General features: G+C 35.8%; 1 protein-coding gene across 3 annotated transcripts in view; it reads right to left on the bottom strand.

The window, feature by feature from the left end:
* Nucleotides 1-582: 582 nt before the first annotated feature.
* Nucleotides 583-13,693, bottom strand: part of UBE2E3 (ubiquitin conjugating enzyme E2 E3) — a 93,440-nt gene continuing 80,329 nt past the window's right edge. For all 3 annotated transcript variants that reach the window (XM_047873041.1, XM_047873039.1, XM_047873040.1), the window contains 3 exons: nt 6,708-6,840; nt 3,212-3,359; nt 583-1,221 (listed from right to left, as the gene is read on the bottom strand). In XM_047873041.1, the coding sequence (XP_047728997.1) occupies nt 1,124-1,221; nt 3,212-3,359; nt 6,708-6,840 (379 nt within the window). In that variant the 3' untranslated portion in view covers nt 583-1,123. The remainder of the gene's footprint in view (nt 1,222-3,211; nt 3,360-6,707; nt 6,841-13,693) is intronic.

Here is a 13,693-nt window from a genome sequence, read left to right on the forward strand (position 1 = left end):
CTGCACACTAATCCAGAGTTCTAGTCCACCTTCAGGGCAGACAATGGTTTCTATGTTCAACTCTGCCTCTAGCTCTATCTGCTGGCTAAGGGCCACAAAAAGAATGGTAATGCACACCATACACCACAAAAAAGCTAGACAGGATTGGAAGTGAAGTAAAAAATACACCAACACAGAAGCAGTATCAGATTAAAGTTATTTGACAATATTGTCCAATGGTGGATGTTAATCACCAATTTGGAAACAAAATGTTCTATAAGATAATACCAGATTCCTGAGGCAGGATTTCATATTATCTTGTGCTCAAATATGTTCTTATCAAAGTAGAGCTTCATATGTTTTGAGATCAATGGTTTAAAACCCAGTGTTGCATCTTTAAGCTCATTATATTCTTTCATCAGTACTTAAAGGGAAAAAAAAACTCTACACATTTAACAAGATTTCAAATGTTTTCAATTTAACAATTCATTTATTTGTACTGGTCCTTAGTAGTCAATCTTCATATCCGCATTTTTATTTCATCAACAATCATCTCAGACACACCTTCTAACAAGATTGACTTAAAATATTACGACAGGAAACTATGCCTTCAGGAGCATGTTTATTGTGTTTGAGATGATACATCAGGTGCTCTCTGAGCTACAAAGGGTAAAAGGAAATCCTCTCATTACAAACTGACAAAGGTAAAAGGTAAAACATTTTTCACAACAGCATGAACCACATACTCAGAAATAGATCTGGGTTTAATACAAATGACGTAATTCCTAGTCATCTACGGCTACTTTTATAACTTCATACAGATAATGAATTAGGCTAAAATGCACTATAATATTTGGTAGACTTCAGGACCAGTATCCTTAGTACATCACAAAATACATTTTGATATCCCAAAGAAGCAAGACTTGCAAGTAGGCGTTTTAAACATAACTAATCTACAGCTACAAAGTTCTACTCTTGATAGCATTTACCTTTTTGGGGAGGCTCCCAGTCTCCAAAGGATAAAAGCAGAGAGTAGAATCAGTATAACATATACACAGAAGTCCGTATTGTAAAGGCTATAAAGATTTGCAGCACAGTGAGAAGAGGCCCTCTGCTCCTTCACACTGCATACAAATTATGTGAATTATGTGGCGTATCTCTTGGTCCACTGTCTGGCTATCCTGTCATGTTCTGCTCTGTTGGTCAAATACTGAGTGGCTATGCTTCCAACCAGAGGATCCGCTGAAAAAGTAGAAAGAACATTAAAAGATATATTATATTATATGGAGTCTTAATGTCACAGTTTTAAGAGTTGATTAAATCAAAACACTAATTTTCAAGGCAGCACCTCGACAGATATATAATGGCTAAATTTTCAAAATTAAAATATTTAACATCACATAATCAGCTGTATATTTTAATATTCAAATTTAAAAAGCCCTTTTAACTAAAAACAATGCATGTTAAGTTACTAAATTTGATTTTAAATGTATGCCTTTAATAAAATATAAAAACTATTTTTCACTCTTGGCATTTTATTCAGTAATGCTAAGATGATTATATTTCTACCTTCTTATGGATATTTAAAAATGAAATTTATAGGGACGCCTGGGTTAAGCATCCAACTTCAGCTCAGGTCATGATCTCGTGGTTCGTAAATTCAAGCCCCGCATCAGGCTCTGTGCTGACAGCTTGAAACCTGGAGCCTGCTTCAGATTCTGTGTCTCCCTCTCTCTCTGCCCTTCCCCCACTCACTCACTCCCTCTCTCTCAAAAAAAAAAAACATTAAAAAAATTTTTTTCAATGTAATTCTTAAATAAAAACTCAAATCTTATAACATAGTGCTACTCAGAATGTTTCCTTCATTCTGCAATAGTAGGATTCAAATCCTTATCCTTATCTCCATTTGAAAACTTATTTTGTTTTAAACAGAATTCTAAACTAAAAACTGAATCTGAGCTGTAAACTTCTACTCTGAATTTGTTTTTCAAAAAGGTAAATATGTACACACAGCATAATATTTGAAGTGCACCAAAAGAAAGCCAGTGAAAAGTAAAGCCCTCTTCCCTCCCGACTCCCAATTACTCAAGAAGCTTTTCTACCTAGCAAACGATGTCACCTGCTAACAGCATCTCTATCCAGGGACAGTATGCACACGTACACGCATTTAGAACAGGACTGTTACGCATACATACTTTTCTTCGGTGCCTTGCTCTTCCACTTAGTATATCTTAGAAAGCTTTCTGTATCAGCTCATTTAGAGCTGCCTCACTCTTTTTAATCCTGTTTTTCTACCTTTGGCATATGTATAACTGTTGGGTTTCAGACAACAGTAAAAGCCTTTGGTGATTAGCCCAATATTTAGAAAGAGTAATTCTACTTCTTTAAAAATGACCACTTAGTTAGACAGATAACATATGCAAGATCTCAGGATTAAATGTCACTTTCTCAAGTCAACTACACATGTTAATGCATGGCAATTATGCATTTCCCTTTTTTTTTTTTAATGTTTATTTATTTTTGAGACAGAGAGAGACAGAGCATGAACGGGGGAGGGTCAGAGAGAGAGGGAGACACAGAATCTGAAGCAGGCTCCAGGATCTGAGTTGTCAGCACAGAGCCCGACGTGGGGCTCAAACTCACAGACCGTGAGATCATAACCTGAGCCGAAGTGGGACGCTCAACGGACTGAGCCACCCAGGCACCCCTATGCATTTCTTAAAAATGTTATGGATTATATATTAATGACTTTGCATTTCTATAATCATAATCCTAGTCCAACTCTCTCATCAACCATCATATTAATATCTACTATTACTACACCTAAAACAACCAACTGTAAGCCAAGAAGGGAGAACAAGAAGCTCTTCATTACTCATTGGTAGCTTTTAAAGCACATGGCAGCACGGAAGGAGCAAGGAAAGGATGCACTGGTGTCCGAGTCATTATTTTACTCCTGGCAAATATGACCTGTAGAGCTACACTAATTCAGAAAAAGTCCATCAAGGACAGAAAGAAAGTAACTATAGGTAGCAGGCCATTAATAAACTCAAGAAAGTTATTGTGAAACTTCTGGTCTATCTAACTGAAATGGCATTGATCATTTCCTTGCAAAATGCTTTAGGCTGATCTTTCCAGCAGTAGCACTTACTTTCTCAACTCAGTTAAGGTAACCAAGAAAACACGTTGGTTTCTGTAGCCTCACTGTATGTGTTAATAAAGATTTGCTTACCAGGGTTGCAATCTGTCAAAAGCGAACAAATCGACAGCAAAACCTTTGAAATAGTCAAAGCAGGACTCCAGTTGTCTTTAAGGATGTCCAGACAGATGACTCCCTGACTGTTGATGTTGCAGTGATAGATTCTGGTGCGGAAAGTAACCTAAGGACAGTTTCATTAAAAACAAAGAAAATGAATGCTTTATTACCAACTAAAACTCTCACCAACAAAAGTGAAGGGTAACACAGATACTAAATAGAAAATAATTTGACTGAAGAGCTAATTAAACACTAGGTGGAAATAATATCAAAAGTAAACGGTTTCTATTTATTTAATTCAGTTGAAAGACATTTCTTTTACCCAGGAGAGCAAGAACTTTCTTGATTTCACACCAAAGTGAGTAGCTGATTTGGATGGTTTTCTCTAAATGAATGATACAGTAATTATAGGTACCTATGATCATATATGTACCATATACACATACATGTACACACGTGCACATACAGCCCTCTGTTTAAACATGGCAAGTGAGAAGTGTTTTACTGCCAAAGGAAAGAAGGAACTGGTAAAGAATTTTTTTTTTTCACCATAAGACAAAAGTTAGATCAGTTTCTTAGTAGAAAAGATCAATATCAACTCTGCTAATATCCTGTCATGTATCAGAAAATACTGGACAAAGATTTAAAGGAAGGCTGATGAAATCACCAGTCTATTTTTCAGCTTTTCATTTCTCCAGCTAGTTCAATGTCTTATTAGACTAAGAGAATAAAATAAAACAAGCAAGGTACTTAAGATACTGAATAAAGGAAACTAATATATCTCGGAGATATATGAAAAAAGAATAAATCATAGGAATAAATACTGGCAAGTTTCAAAAACAGTCACAAACATTAACAGGGTGGTTAATTCTTAATTTGGAGTTGCAGAGAAAAACAAAACGAAACAAAACAGTTCCTGATGTCTTAGAACTAGCAGCGTACTATGATCACCCACATGGAGTCTAGAAAGAAAATATTAAAAGCCCTCAAAAGTGTATTTCTGATAATGGTGCATAATTAATTAAAAACAAGAAAGACAGCAGTGGTCTAGTAAGGGAGAAGGAAGAGACTGTACTTCTAGAACCTGTCTAATAAAGTACACATACTAGTTATATGGATCTTAAAATGTGGGCTAGTTGAAGTGGGCTAAAAATGTACCATACATACCAGATCGGATTTCAAAGACAGTGCCAAAAAGAGAATGTAAAACATCGCATTAACAATACTGTTACATTGATTTCATGTTCAAATGACAGTATCTTTGGTATACTGGGTTAAATGTTATTAAGATTAATTTCACTCTCTTTTTTTTTTTTAATTTTGGAGAGAGTGGGCGTGAGCAGGGAAGAGGGGCAGAGGGAGGGAGAGAGTATCTTAAGCAGGCTCCACAATGAGCATGGCTCAGCAGGACCCAATCCCCGGACCCCAGGACCCCGGGACCCCAGGACTATGACCTGAGCCAAAACAAAGAGTCAGATGCTCAATCAACTGAGCAACCCAGGCGTCCCTCTATCTTTTTTAATGCAGCTTGTCAAGTATTTAAAACTACACATGTAGCTTGCATTGTATTTCTATCAGACAATTCTGTTCTCGAATATGGGAATAATATGTTTAGATCATTGACAGCTGACTATTCAATAGATATGTGTAGTTTACAAACATGATGCAATAAATAACTTTGAATCCTTTCAGCTATTAATAATCAGTGAACAGAAGATAATTGTACTATTCCGTAGAAGTTCAATACTTTATCTGAACTTCAAAAATAATCAGAACTGTATAGAAATAATTGTACCTAACACCAAGATAAGAGCAGAGGTATTATTTCTTTTTCACTTGTCCAACTACAGATCCAAATAATGCTTCATAATACTGTGTAAGATATCTCAGGCAAGAAAAATGAATCAACATGGAAAGGTTAGAAAATTAAAATACTGAGACTTCAGCAAAAAAAAGTAACATGCTAAAATAAAACATAACCACTATATTAACCAAAACAATTGATAAATCATATACAGAACTATAGTTTGAAACCTGTTAGAAAAAGAAAAATAGACCTCTTTTCCTTTCCCTGATATACAAATATAGTTTTGTAGAAAATAAACCTTGCAAACTTTTTTCTGCTAATTTTGCTACCATATAAAAACCAATTTCAAGAAAAATGAGGCATGTAGAAGTATCACTATTTATAAATACAGCCATGAGCTATTTTGCTAAGGTTTTGTTTTCTGTAATACAGAAAACTTAACCACTGAATGCAAATTGAGCAGTTAATGATATACCAGCATTTAACATGTATCATTCTGAATGCGAATACAATTTGTAGTATTATTAACATGGGGGCTTTGTTCCTTTATTTGATCTAGCAAGACATACTCTACATACTTGGGAACATTAAATAAGACAATCATTTACAGATCTTAAATTCAGATGAGATAGTATAGTATTCAAAACACTGGTAATTCCAGTAGATAGCAAATACCTCTAGGTGATAGGGAACCTTGGTGTCTGTACTTTAAGGTAGATACCACTAGGTGGAACTGTTGTTACATTATTAGATAATGGAGAAATAACCCTGGGTTTAAATAAAAAAATCCTTAATTTTTACTCTCTCTCTTCTCCCACCCTCACCAAGCATGCATGTGCACACAAGCATTAAATTGCTACATGTGTTTTAAATAGTGTAGGGGACATAAGAAACTATGTTGAAAAGAAAAACATTTCATCATAGTTAAAGGCCTGATAACAATATACTTTTCCCTGACATGTCAGAAGTCTCTGTCACTAGACCATAATTATGTTCAGGCTTAATATTGGCAGTTTTTACCTGCTGGCTCTTGACCATTTTATAATGAGAAGAGGAGGAAACCATTCAGGTAACTGTTACATTTAAGACTTGAAAAATAATTGCCCAGGCACAACTCAACCCTTGTGTTACCCATCTAAATTCATACTGAGAGACAACTAAGGCTTAAGCCACCCAGCCCACCCTCATTCTCATTACTACATCCTAACTACAGAGGGCACAAAGCAAGCTTTTTGAATAATAGTTTCCTTCTTCTTTGCTGCGGTTTTCTAGTTTTGCTGTGAAGAGATGGTATTGAGCACAAAATTCAACTTATTTCTTATTTCTGCAAGTTGTCAAACAGCTTTACTTTTAATCCCGACAGGTATCTCCAGGAAGCTTCTTAGGATATTTTCCCTTATAACATAAATCTAAAATTTATCTCCTTTATTGGTGTGCAAAGTGGCATATTTTTATTTACAATTAACAAACTCTTTCTGCTGACTATAAAGTTATCTGTATAAGGCAGAAAGCAATTTCTGTCAGTTTCAAAATTCTTGGTTATAAGAGAGTTTCCATATCAATTCATGAAAAGCAATGCCATGAAAATGATTACATCAGTACATATTTAACCTCTAGAATTTTAGAGAAGGCTAAAGATTAAAGAATGGACTTGTAGGTTCTTACCTTTGGTGGCTTAAATGGATAATCGGATGAAAAAGTGATATCCAGAAAAAACACACCACCTTCATATACAGAACCTGGTGGACCAAGTATAGTCGATCTCCATTCATAAATGTTATCTCCTTTAGGCCCAGCACTATTTAAAAGAAATTAAAAATCAATGTGTATATCTATAAGCAATAAATGTTAACATCTTAAACCAATTAAGTATTAAAGGTAAATTAGCAACCTAGAGCAATAAGCGATAAATATGAAAAGTAAAAGAACTAAGTCCCAATGTGTGTATACATATATGTATAAACTTATTTGCAAACATTTCAAATTTCCAGAAAAACTGCAAAACCAAAGAACACCTGTATAACTTAACCCAGAAACTACCTGTTAGCATTGTACCCCACTAGCTTTTTCATCTTCTCCCTCCCTCCCACACCCTCTCTGTTTCCCTCTCTCTGTATGTATGTATGTATGTGCACATACACACTGACACCCAAGGCTTTATTTTCTGAGCTATTTTAGAGTAAGCTGAATGTATCTGGCCCTTTCCTCATAAATACTTAAGTTTTCACATTTCCTATATTACCCTCCAATATAATCAGAGTACAGCCACAATTTCTGTAAATTAAAAAAAAAAACAAACACTTTAACCAATTACCTGCAAAATAATGTTGTCAACTGACCCAATAATAATGCCTTTTAAAAAAATTTAATTCTCGTCCAGATACAGAATCTACTCTTAAGATCATCTATGGCCTGTGTCTTTAGTTTCCTTTAACATGGAACTTTTTGGCCTTGACTTTCATAACATTAACATTTTTGTTAATGAATACAGTCATCCTCCTTCCCCATCATCTCCTACTTCTTTCAATAGCATGCTCATCTTTTGGGAGTTATCTGATGTTTCATGGTTAGATGCAGACAGGGCATTCCTGGCCAAAACAGTGCAGAAGTGATGTGTTCTCAGAGTACCAAGGTATTCATTCACCTGTCCCTAACCGGTGTTGTTAATTTTCATTACCTGGATCAAGTGATATCTGATTTTCCTAATGCTTACTATCTTTTTCCTACAATAAGCAACCTTTGCTCTTCAACCAAATTTCTCCCCTACATTTAACATCCATTTGTGATTCCTGACTGAACTAAACTTTACTATGATGGTGATAAAAATCATAATTTTCCAACTTCAGCATTGACTCTACATTTACCAGCTGGCCCTTGATTCCTCTCTTCTCCCATTTGTATGAATGTGTGTATTATTCACATGGTCTCATGGATTCTTTTTTTTTTTTTTTTTTTTTAATTTTTTTTTCAACGTTTATTTATTTTGGGACAGAGAGAGACAGAGCATGAACGGGGGAGGGGCAGACAGAGAGGGAGACACAGAATCGGAAACAGGCTCCAGGCTCTGAGCCATCAGCCCAGAGCCTGACGCGGGGCTCGAACTCACGGACCGCGAGATCGTGACCTGGCTGAAGTCGGACGCTTAACCGACTGCGCCACCCAGGCGCCCCTCTTTTTTTTTTTTCTTAATGATTTATATAATTCATTACTGCCTTTAATTGTTTTGATGCTCAAATTATCCCAAATTTGGCTAGTGGGTGCCCCTTCAAAATGGCCCCTCTATTCTTGTGAGAAGTTGCTGTATTTTTATAAATACTTCCTTACTTTCACGGCATAACACGGCACAAAACTGTTCCAGGATCCCAGGCTTGGAATCAGCCATTTCCTCAAGAAGCCCTGGTTCCTTTTAGTCCCACATTTAGGGAATGTTAAAAAAGCAAAGTCTGAATGCTCGATGCTACTAATTCCCAGGTACACTGCATTATGCTCAACAACATCATTTCATTTATAAAATACAAACAAGAAAGATAATTCAAATAAAATCTAAACTCACAATTATTTGCTGGTAAGGCATACCCAATATTCCTTAAATTTTCTTCAAATTTACCTTATAGACTTCCATTTTCCCCTAACCTTTACATCATAAATTATCTTGACTTTGTGAACTAATGTACAATACATCTAGGGCATTTCTTCTTTTAAACTGACCTATTAGTTTATAAATGATCTGCATGTTTGATTTAAAATAAGGGCAAACCAGCATTGATAAATCAACCACTTGATAATCAACCTATTGTATTAATTATAATAGGACTTTCAGGTATAGTCAAAATACTGTGTATTATTAATTCTGTAAAACAAACTGAACTGTAAACATCAGGTAAGTGATGCTATCAAATCAAACCTATGCTCTAAAAAATAGTCCATACAGAAAGGATGTAGAAAACTTAATGGTATAATCAAAATATTTGCAGCATGCTTTAAAAACCTATATTTAAGGCAGGTGCATGAACAATAAAATCTCACTATTTTGGCCCATTTAGGGAAAAATATTTTTTAACATAAATACTGTTTTATACGTCTTAAGTGTACACAGCAACTGAAACTAATTACAGTAATGGCTCACTGTCCTGTCATCATTTGAGAATCAAGTATATTCCCTAAGTGAATTTTCATTGTAACTAAAAACATAATATTGAGCACTAAATTTGTAAACAAACAAAAAAGGGTTTAATCTGATTCAACAGCATTTCCTTTTCCAAGTTAATTTTTCCCTTGGTGGCTTAAGGTAATCATCATAAAATGAAATTATAGTGTCAGAAACTTTTATGGTAGAGCTGCTTCACTAAAATGATTCTAAACTATACATGTCACACACTGGTAATGTTAATAATAGTAGTCGTCGTCATAATAATAATAATAATAATAATAATAATAATAATAACAACATTAGTTAAGATTTACTCCATCCGTATTGCAAGCCAGGCATTGTTCAAAGCATCACAGCATAACTCATTTAATTCTCCTTACAAATCTATGAAGTAGGTACTATTAGTACATTACTATTTTTAGATGAGAAACAAAGGTTCTGAGAGTTAAACAACTTTCCATATGTCCCACAGTCACAAAATGACTCAGAAAGAACTTGGACAAAGTCTGTGAACTAGTCTGTATTGTCTTCAACAGTGTGCTGTATTGTATTTCTAATTTAATTTCCGGTCAAATTTTGCTAATATCTATTTGTGTAAGAACCCAAAGGGAGCTGTTATCCAAAAAACTAAAAAACAAATAATTAAAAAACAAACCATAATACAAAGTTCCTCAGTAATATTTCTTAGTTCTTAGTAGAACTATGTTATGCTTCAGAGAATACAAAGAAGTTGAAGTGGGGTTACTATACTTTTTAATGAATCACAGAATTTCAGACTGAAAAGAATCTGGTTGAAGCCAATCCCATCTCTTTATACTTGAAAAAACCAAGACAGGGGCGCCTGGGTGGCGCAGTCGGTTAAGCGTCCGACCTCAGCAAGGTCACGATCTCGCGGTCCGTGAGTTCGAGCCCCGCGTCAGGCTCTGGGCTGATGGCTCAGAGCCTGGAGCCTGTTTCCGATTCTGTGTCTCCCCCTCTCTCTGCCCCTCCCCCGTTCATGCTCTGTCTCTCTCTGTCCCAAAAATAAAAATAAACGTTGAAAAAAAAATTTTAAAAAAGAAAGAAAAAAAAAAAGAAAAAACCAAGACACAGAAAGTAAATGGTACATCTTAAACCCCCTCTGCCAGTTGGCAGTAAGAGCTGGGATTCCTACACCAAACTCGTATTGGTTCTTAAATTTGCTTTCTTCTCACTTATACTGTTTTGTCCCAGGGCAAAGGAAATGTTTATTACAGCAGAATATTAAATGTGACTTCCCTTGTTGTCTTAGAGAAGACTGGGCAAGGCCAAAGCTTATGGTAGTATGATTCCTTTAATGCTCTAAGAATACTGAGCCTAAGGCAAGCAATGGCTAAAATCCAGCCCTAGTGCTGGCTGCCTTATTTGGAATAAGGACACCCTTTGCCTTCTTAGAAGGTGCCACCTGCAAATCAAGACATTCTTAGTGGTGGTGGGGGGAGGAAGGTGTTGGATACAAGAACTGGCTCCACCCAAATTCAAGCAAAGCATTTTTTACAGGCTGCCTTCCGGTCTGCCACTGAGGCTTCACAGCTGAGGAGAAAATGAGTGATAAATGCTGACAATCTCAAGACAGGTGCTATTCATACCTTTTCACTAGTTAGTTCCATTCTCTCTGTTTTACACAAGGGTAACATTCCAGTAATTCCACATGCCATTCTAGATCATTTGTGTTTCCCTCTCTGGGGAATGATGTTCACAAGAATATCATGATAACATTTCCCCAATCTTTATTAAAAAAAAAACCTCTATTACTCTACCCCTCCCAGCTCCCATCTCAAAGATCTCTTAACAGGCTTTTTACTCCTTATCACTACACTGAAACAGCACTTATCAAAGGTCACCAGTGACCTCATCACTAGACCTAATGCTCATTTCTCAATACTCATCTTATTTGACTGCCCCAGCAACATGTTGACACATTCGATCATTTTTTTCTACTGGATATAAACTTCTGTTTTGTTACTAGAATAACATACTGGTCTTCCTCCTAACTCTCCTGGTCCCTTCTTCTCAACTACTAGTGCTATTCCTTATCTCCCTAATCTATAAATAGAGTCAGTCCTTCAGAACTCAGTTCCTGGACCTCTTGTCTTTTCTTCTCATATCTACCCTTTTGTTGATCTCATGCAATTTTATGGCTTCCAAAAGCACCAGTAGGCTCTTAATTTCCAAATTTGTATCTCCAGCCTATGTTCTTATGCTGAATTTCAGAACTACACATTGAAATGCTTACTAAACAGTCTTTATAATATTTTGAATCTAATAATTTTGAAAACTGCCTCATATTTAACATGTCCCAAAATGAGTTCATGTTCTAACTCCTCCTACAATCCTCCCTATTTCAGTTAAATGCCAACTCCATTCTTCTAGTTCCTCGTGGCGAAAGCAAAGACCTCTTCTTTAACAACACTTTACCTCGTATCCAGTATATCAGCAAATTCTATTGATTTTATCTTCAAAACAAACCCAAAATTCTACCTGACCCTGATTCAAAATACCAGAATCCCCTCCTGGCTAGTTACAATAGCCTCTCTGCTTCCACCTTTGGCCCCACTCCCACCATGGTAGTCTATTTGCAAAAGACAAGCCGGCAAGGCAACAGGCAGAAAGTAAGTCAGATCATGTAATTCTAGTCAAAACTTTCCAAAGGCTTACTACCCTCCTGTTCTGTGTTAAGATCAAAGCCTTCTGACCTACAAGGCACTGTATAATTTGCTGCCACCATTATCACCATCATCCTTCTTATCTGTTTCTCTCTTCCCTGTTCAACTGGCTCTAACAACCTGTTTCTCCAACACACAATGTACAGTTCCACCTCAGGGCTTCTGCACAGATGTATTTCTGCCTAGAATGTTCTTCTTCAAGATGGCAACATGGTTTGGATTCATCACTTTCTGCAGGTCCTGATTGCAAAGTCACCTTCTCAGTGAGGCCTTTCCTGGCCACTCTATCTAAAAATGTCATACATCATCTCCACATATTTTATTATTCATATTTTCTTCTCCATATAATTTATCACTCTCTAACATATAGTTTACTTATTTATCTTACTGTCTCTCTCATCATAATGTAAGCTCCATGAGGTTATAAGATGTAGATTAGGCTTCTTTCAGTGGATGGTACTTTTATGCCTTAAAAGTTAGAAGTATTTTGGCAACTCAAAGTGACTGAAGAGCTATGGGATCTGCCCAAGGTGAGAAGGGAGATCTCAGAGAGAAAGTTTAATAGCAGGGGGAAGGAGAAGGAGGAGAATGAATGGAAAGGGAATGTTTTCTTACCTTACCTCCCTCCGTAAAGAAGGTTCATTTATTTACTTCACTGATAACAGCAAAGTAAAATTTATTCCAGTTCTGAGTCAAATTATGAGAAAACAGAAACAAAATTGTTCACTGACACCTCACCATGCACAAATACCAAAAAAACAACAGAAAAGACTGTTAAATTCCATAATGAGAGCTCAATTTTTTGTTTAAATGTTATTGCGAAAATGAGAAGTACCTTTATTCTATTGCTTTTTTTCCCCCTACAAACATCCATCCCTCCTTTTAAATACCATATTTCCCATAAGTTAGTATACGTTCTACACAAAACAACAAGAGTAAAAAGCATGGAGAAAGTTTAGATTGAGTGACAAACTTAGCCTAAAATTTTTGTTACTAGCTGCTCTTACTGTTAACAAGTGATATAATTTTAAACATTAGCAGCATGAGGACAGATATCTCAGCAAAATTTATTTTCTCATTGCTTGAATATTAATTCAACAATTACTGTTACTGCAAGGGTCATTAACACTGTCTTTTTCCAGCACTGGAATAATTCCCAATACAATGTTTCAAATGCTCAATTTAATAATAGACTCATTTTACAAAAATGCATTTTTTTAACACAATGCTTTCCACACACACAACCTTTTAACCCCTACCAAACTAAATGCCAAGATTCCATATGCTTTCTATCCCAAAGGCAGGAAGTTCTACCTTGAGCTGAACTAATTCAAAGAGAAAAGGACATAACAATGACTTAAGCCAAGACCTGACAGAACTATGAAAACTGTGGTGTAACGGTGAAATGTTCCATTTTAAATAATTAAAATGCTAAAATGAACATTTCTATGCGTGCAGGATGCATTTAAAATGAAAAAAAAAAATCTTACTAATATAAAGTTTCTACTGAAGCATGGGTTACATAATGAAAGACCTTGAATTAAAGACGCCATATTGGCATAACGACTTATCCACCCTCACTGAAATCTATTAAAAATATAAATAAAACTAAAAAGGAACTAAATACAAGGAGAGATACCCTATGTTCATGCATAAGAAGACTCAAATGTCAAGATGTCAGTTCTTCCCAACTTGACCTATGTGATCAATCCAATCCTACTCAAAATCCCCCTAAGTTATTTTGTGGATATCCACAAACTGATTTATAAAGTTTATATATGGAGAGGCAACAGAAGAGCTGACACAATCCTGAAAGA

This window comes from Prionailurus viverrinus, chromosome C1 (genome assembly GCF_022837055.1).
Source record: "Prionailurus viverrinus isolate Anna chromosome C1, UM_Priviv_1.0, whole genome shotgun sequence".
Classification (NCBI taxonomy): domain Eukaryota; kingdom Metazoa; phylum Chordata; class Mammalia; order Carnivora; family Felidae; genus Prionailurus; species Prionailurus viverrinus.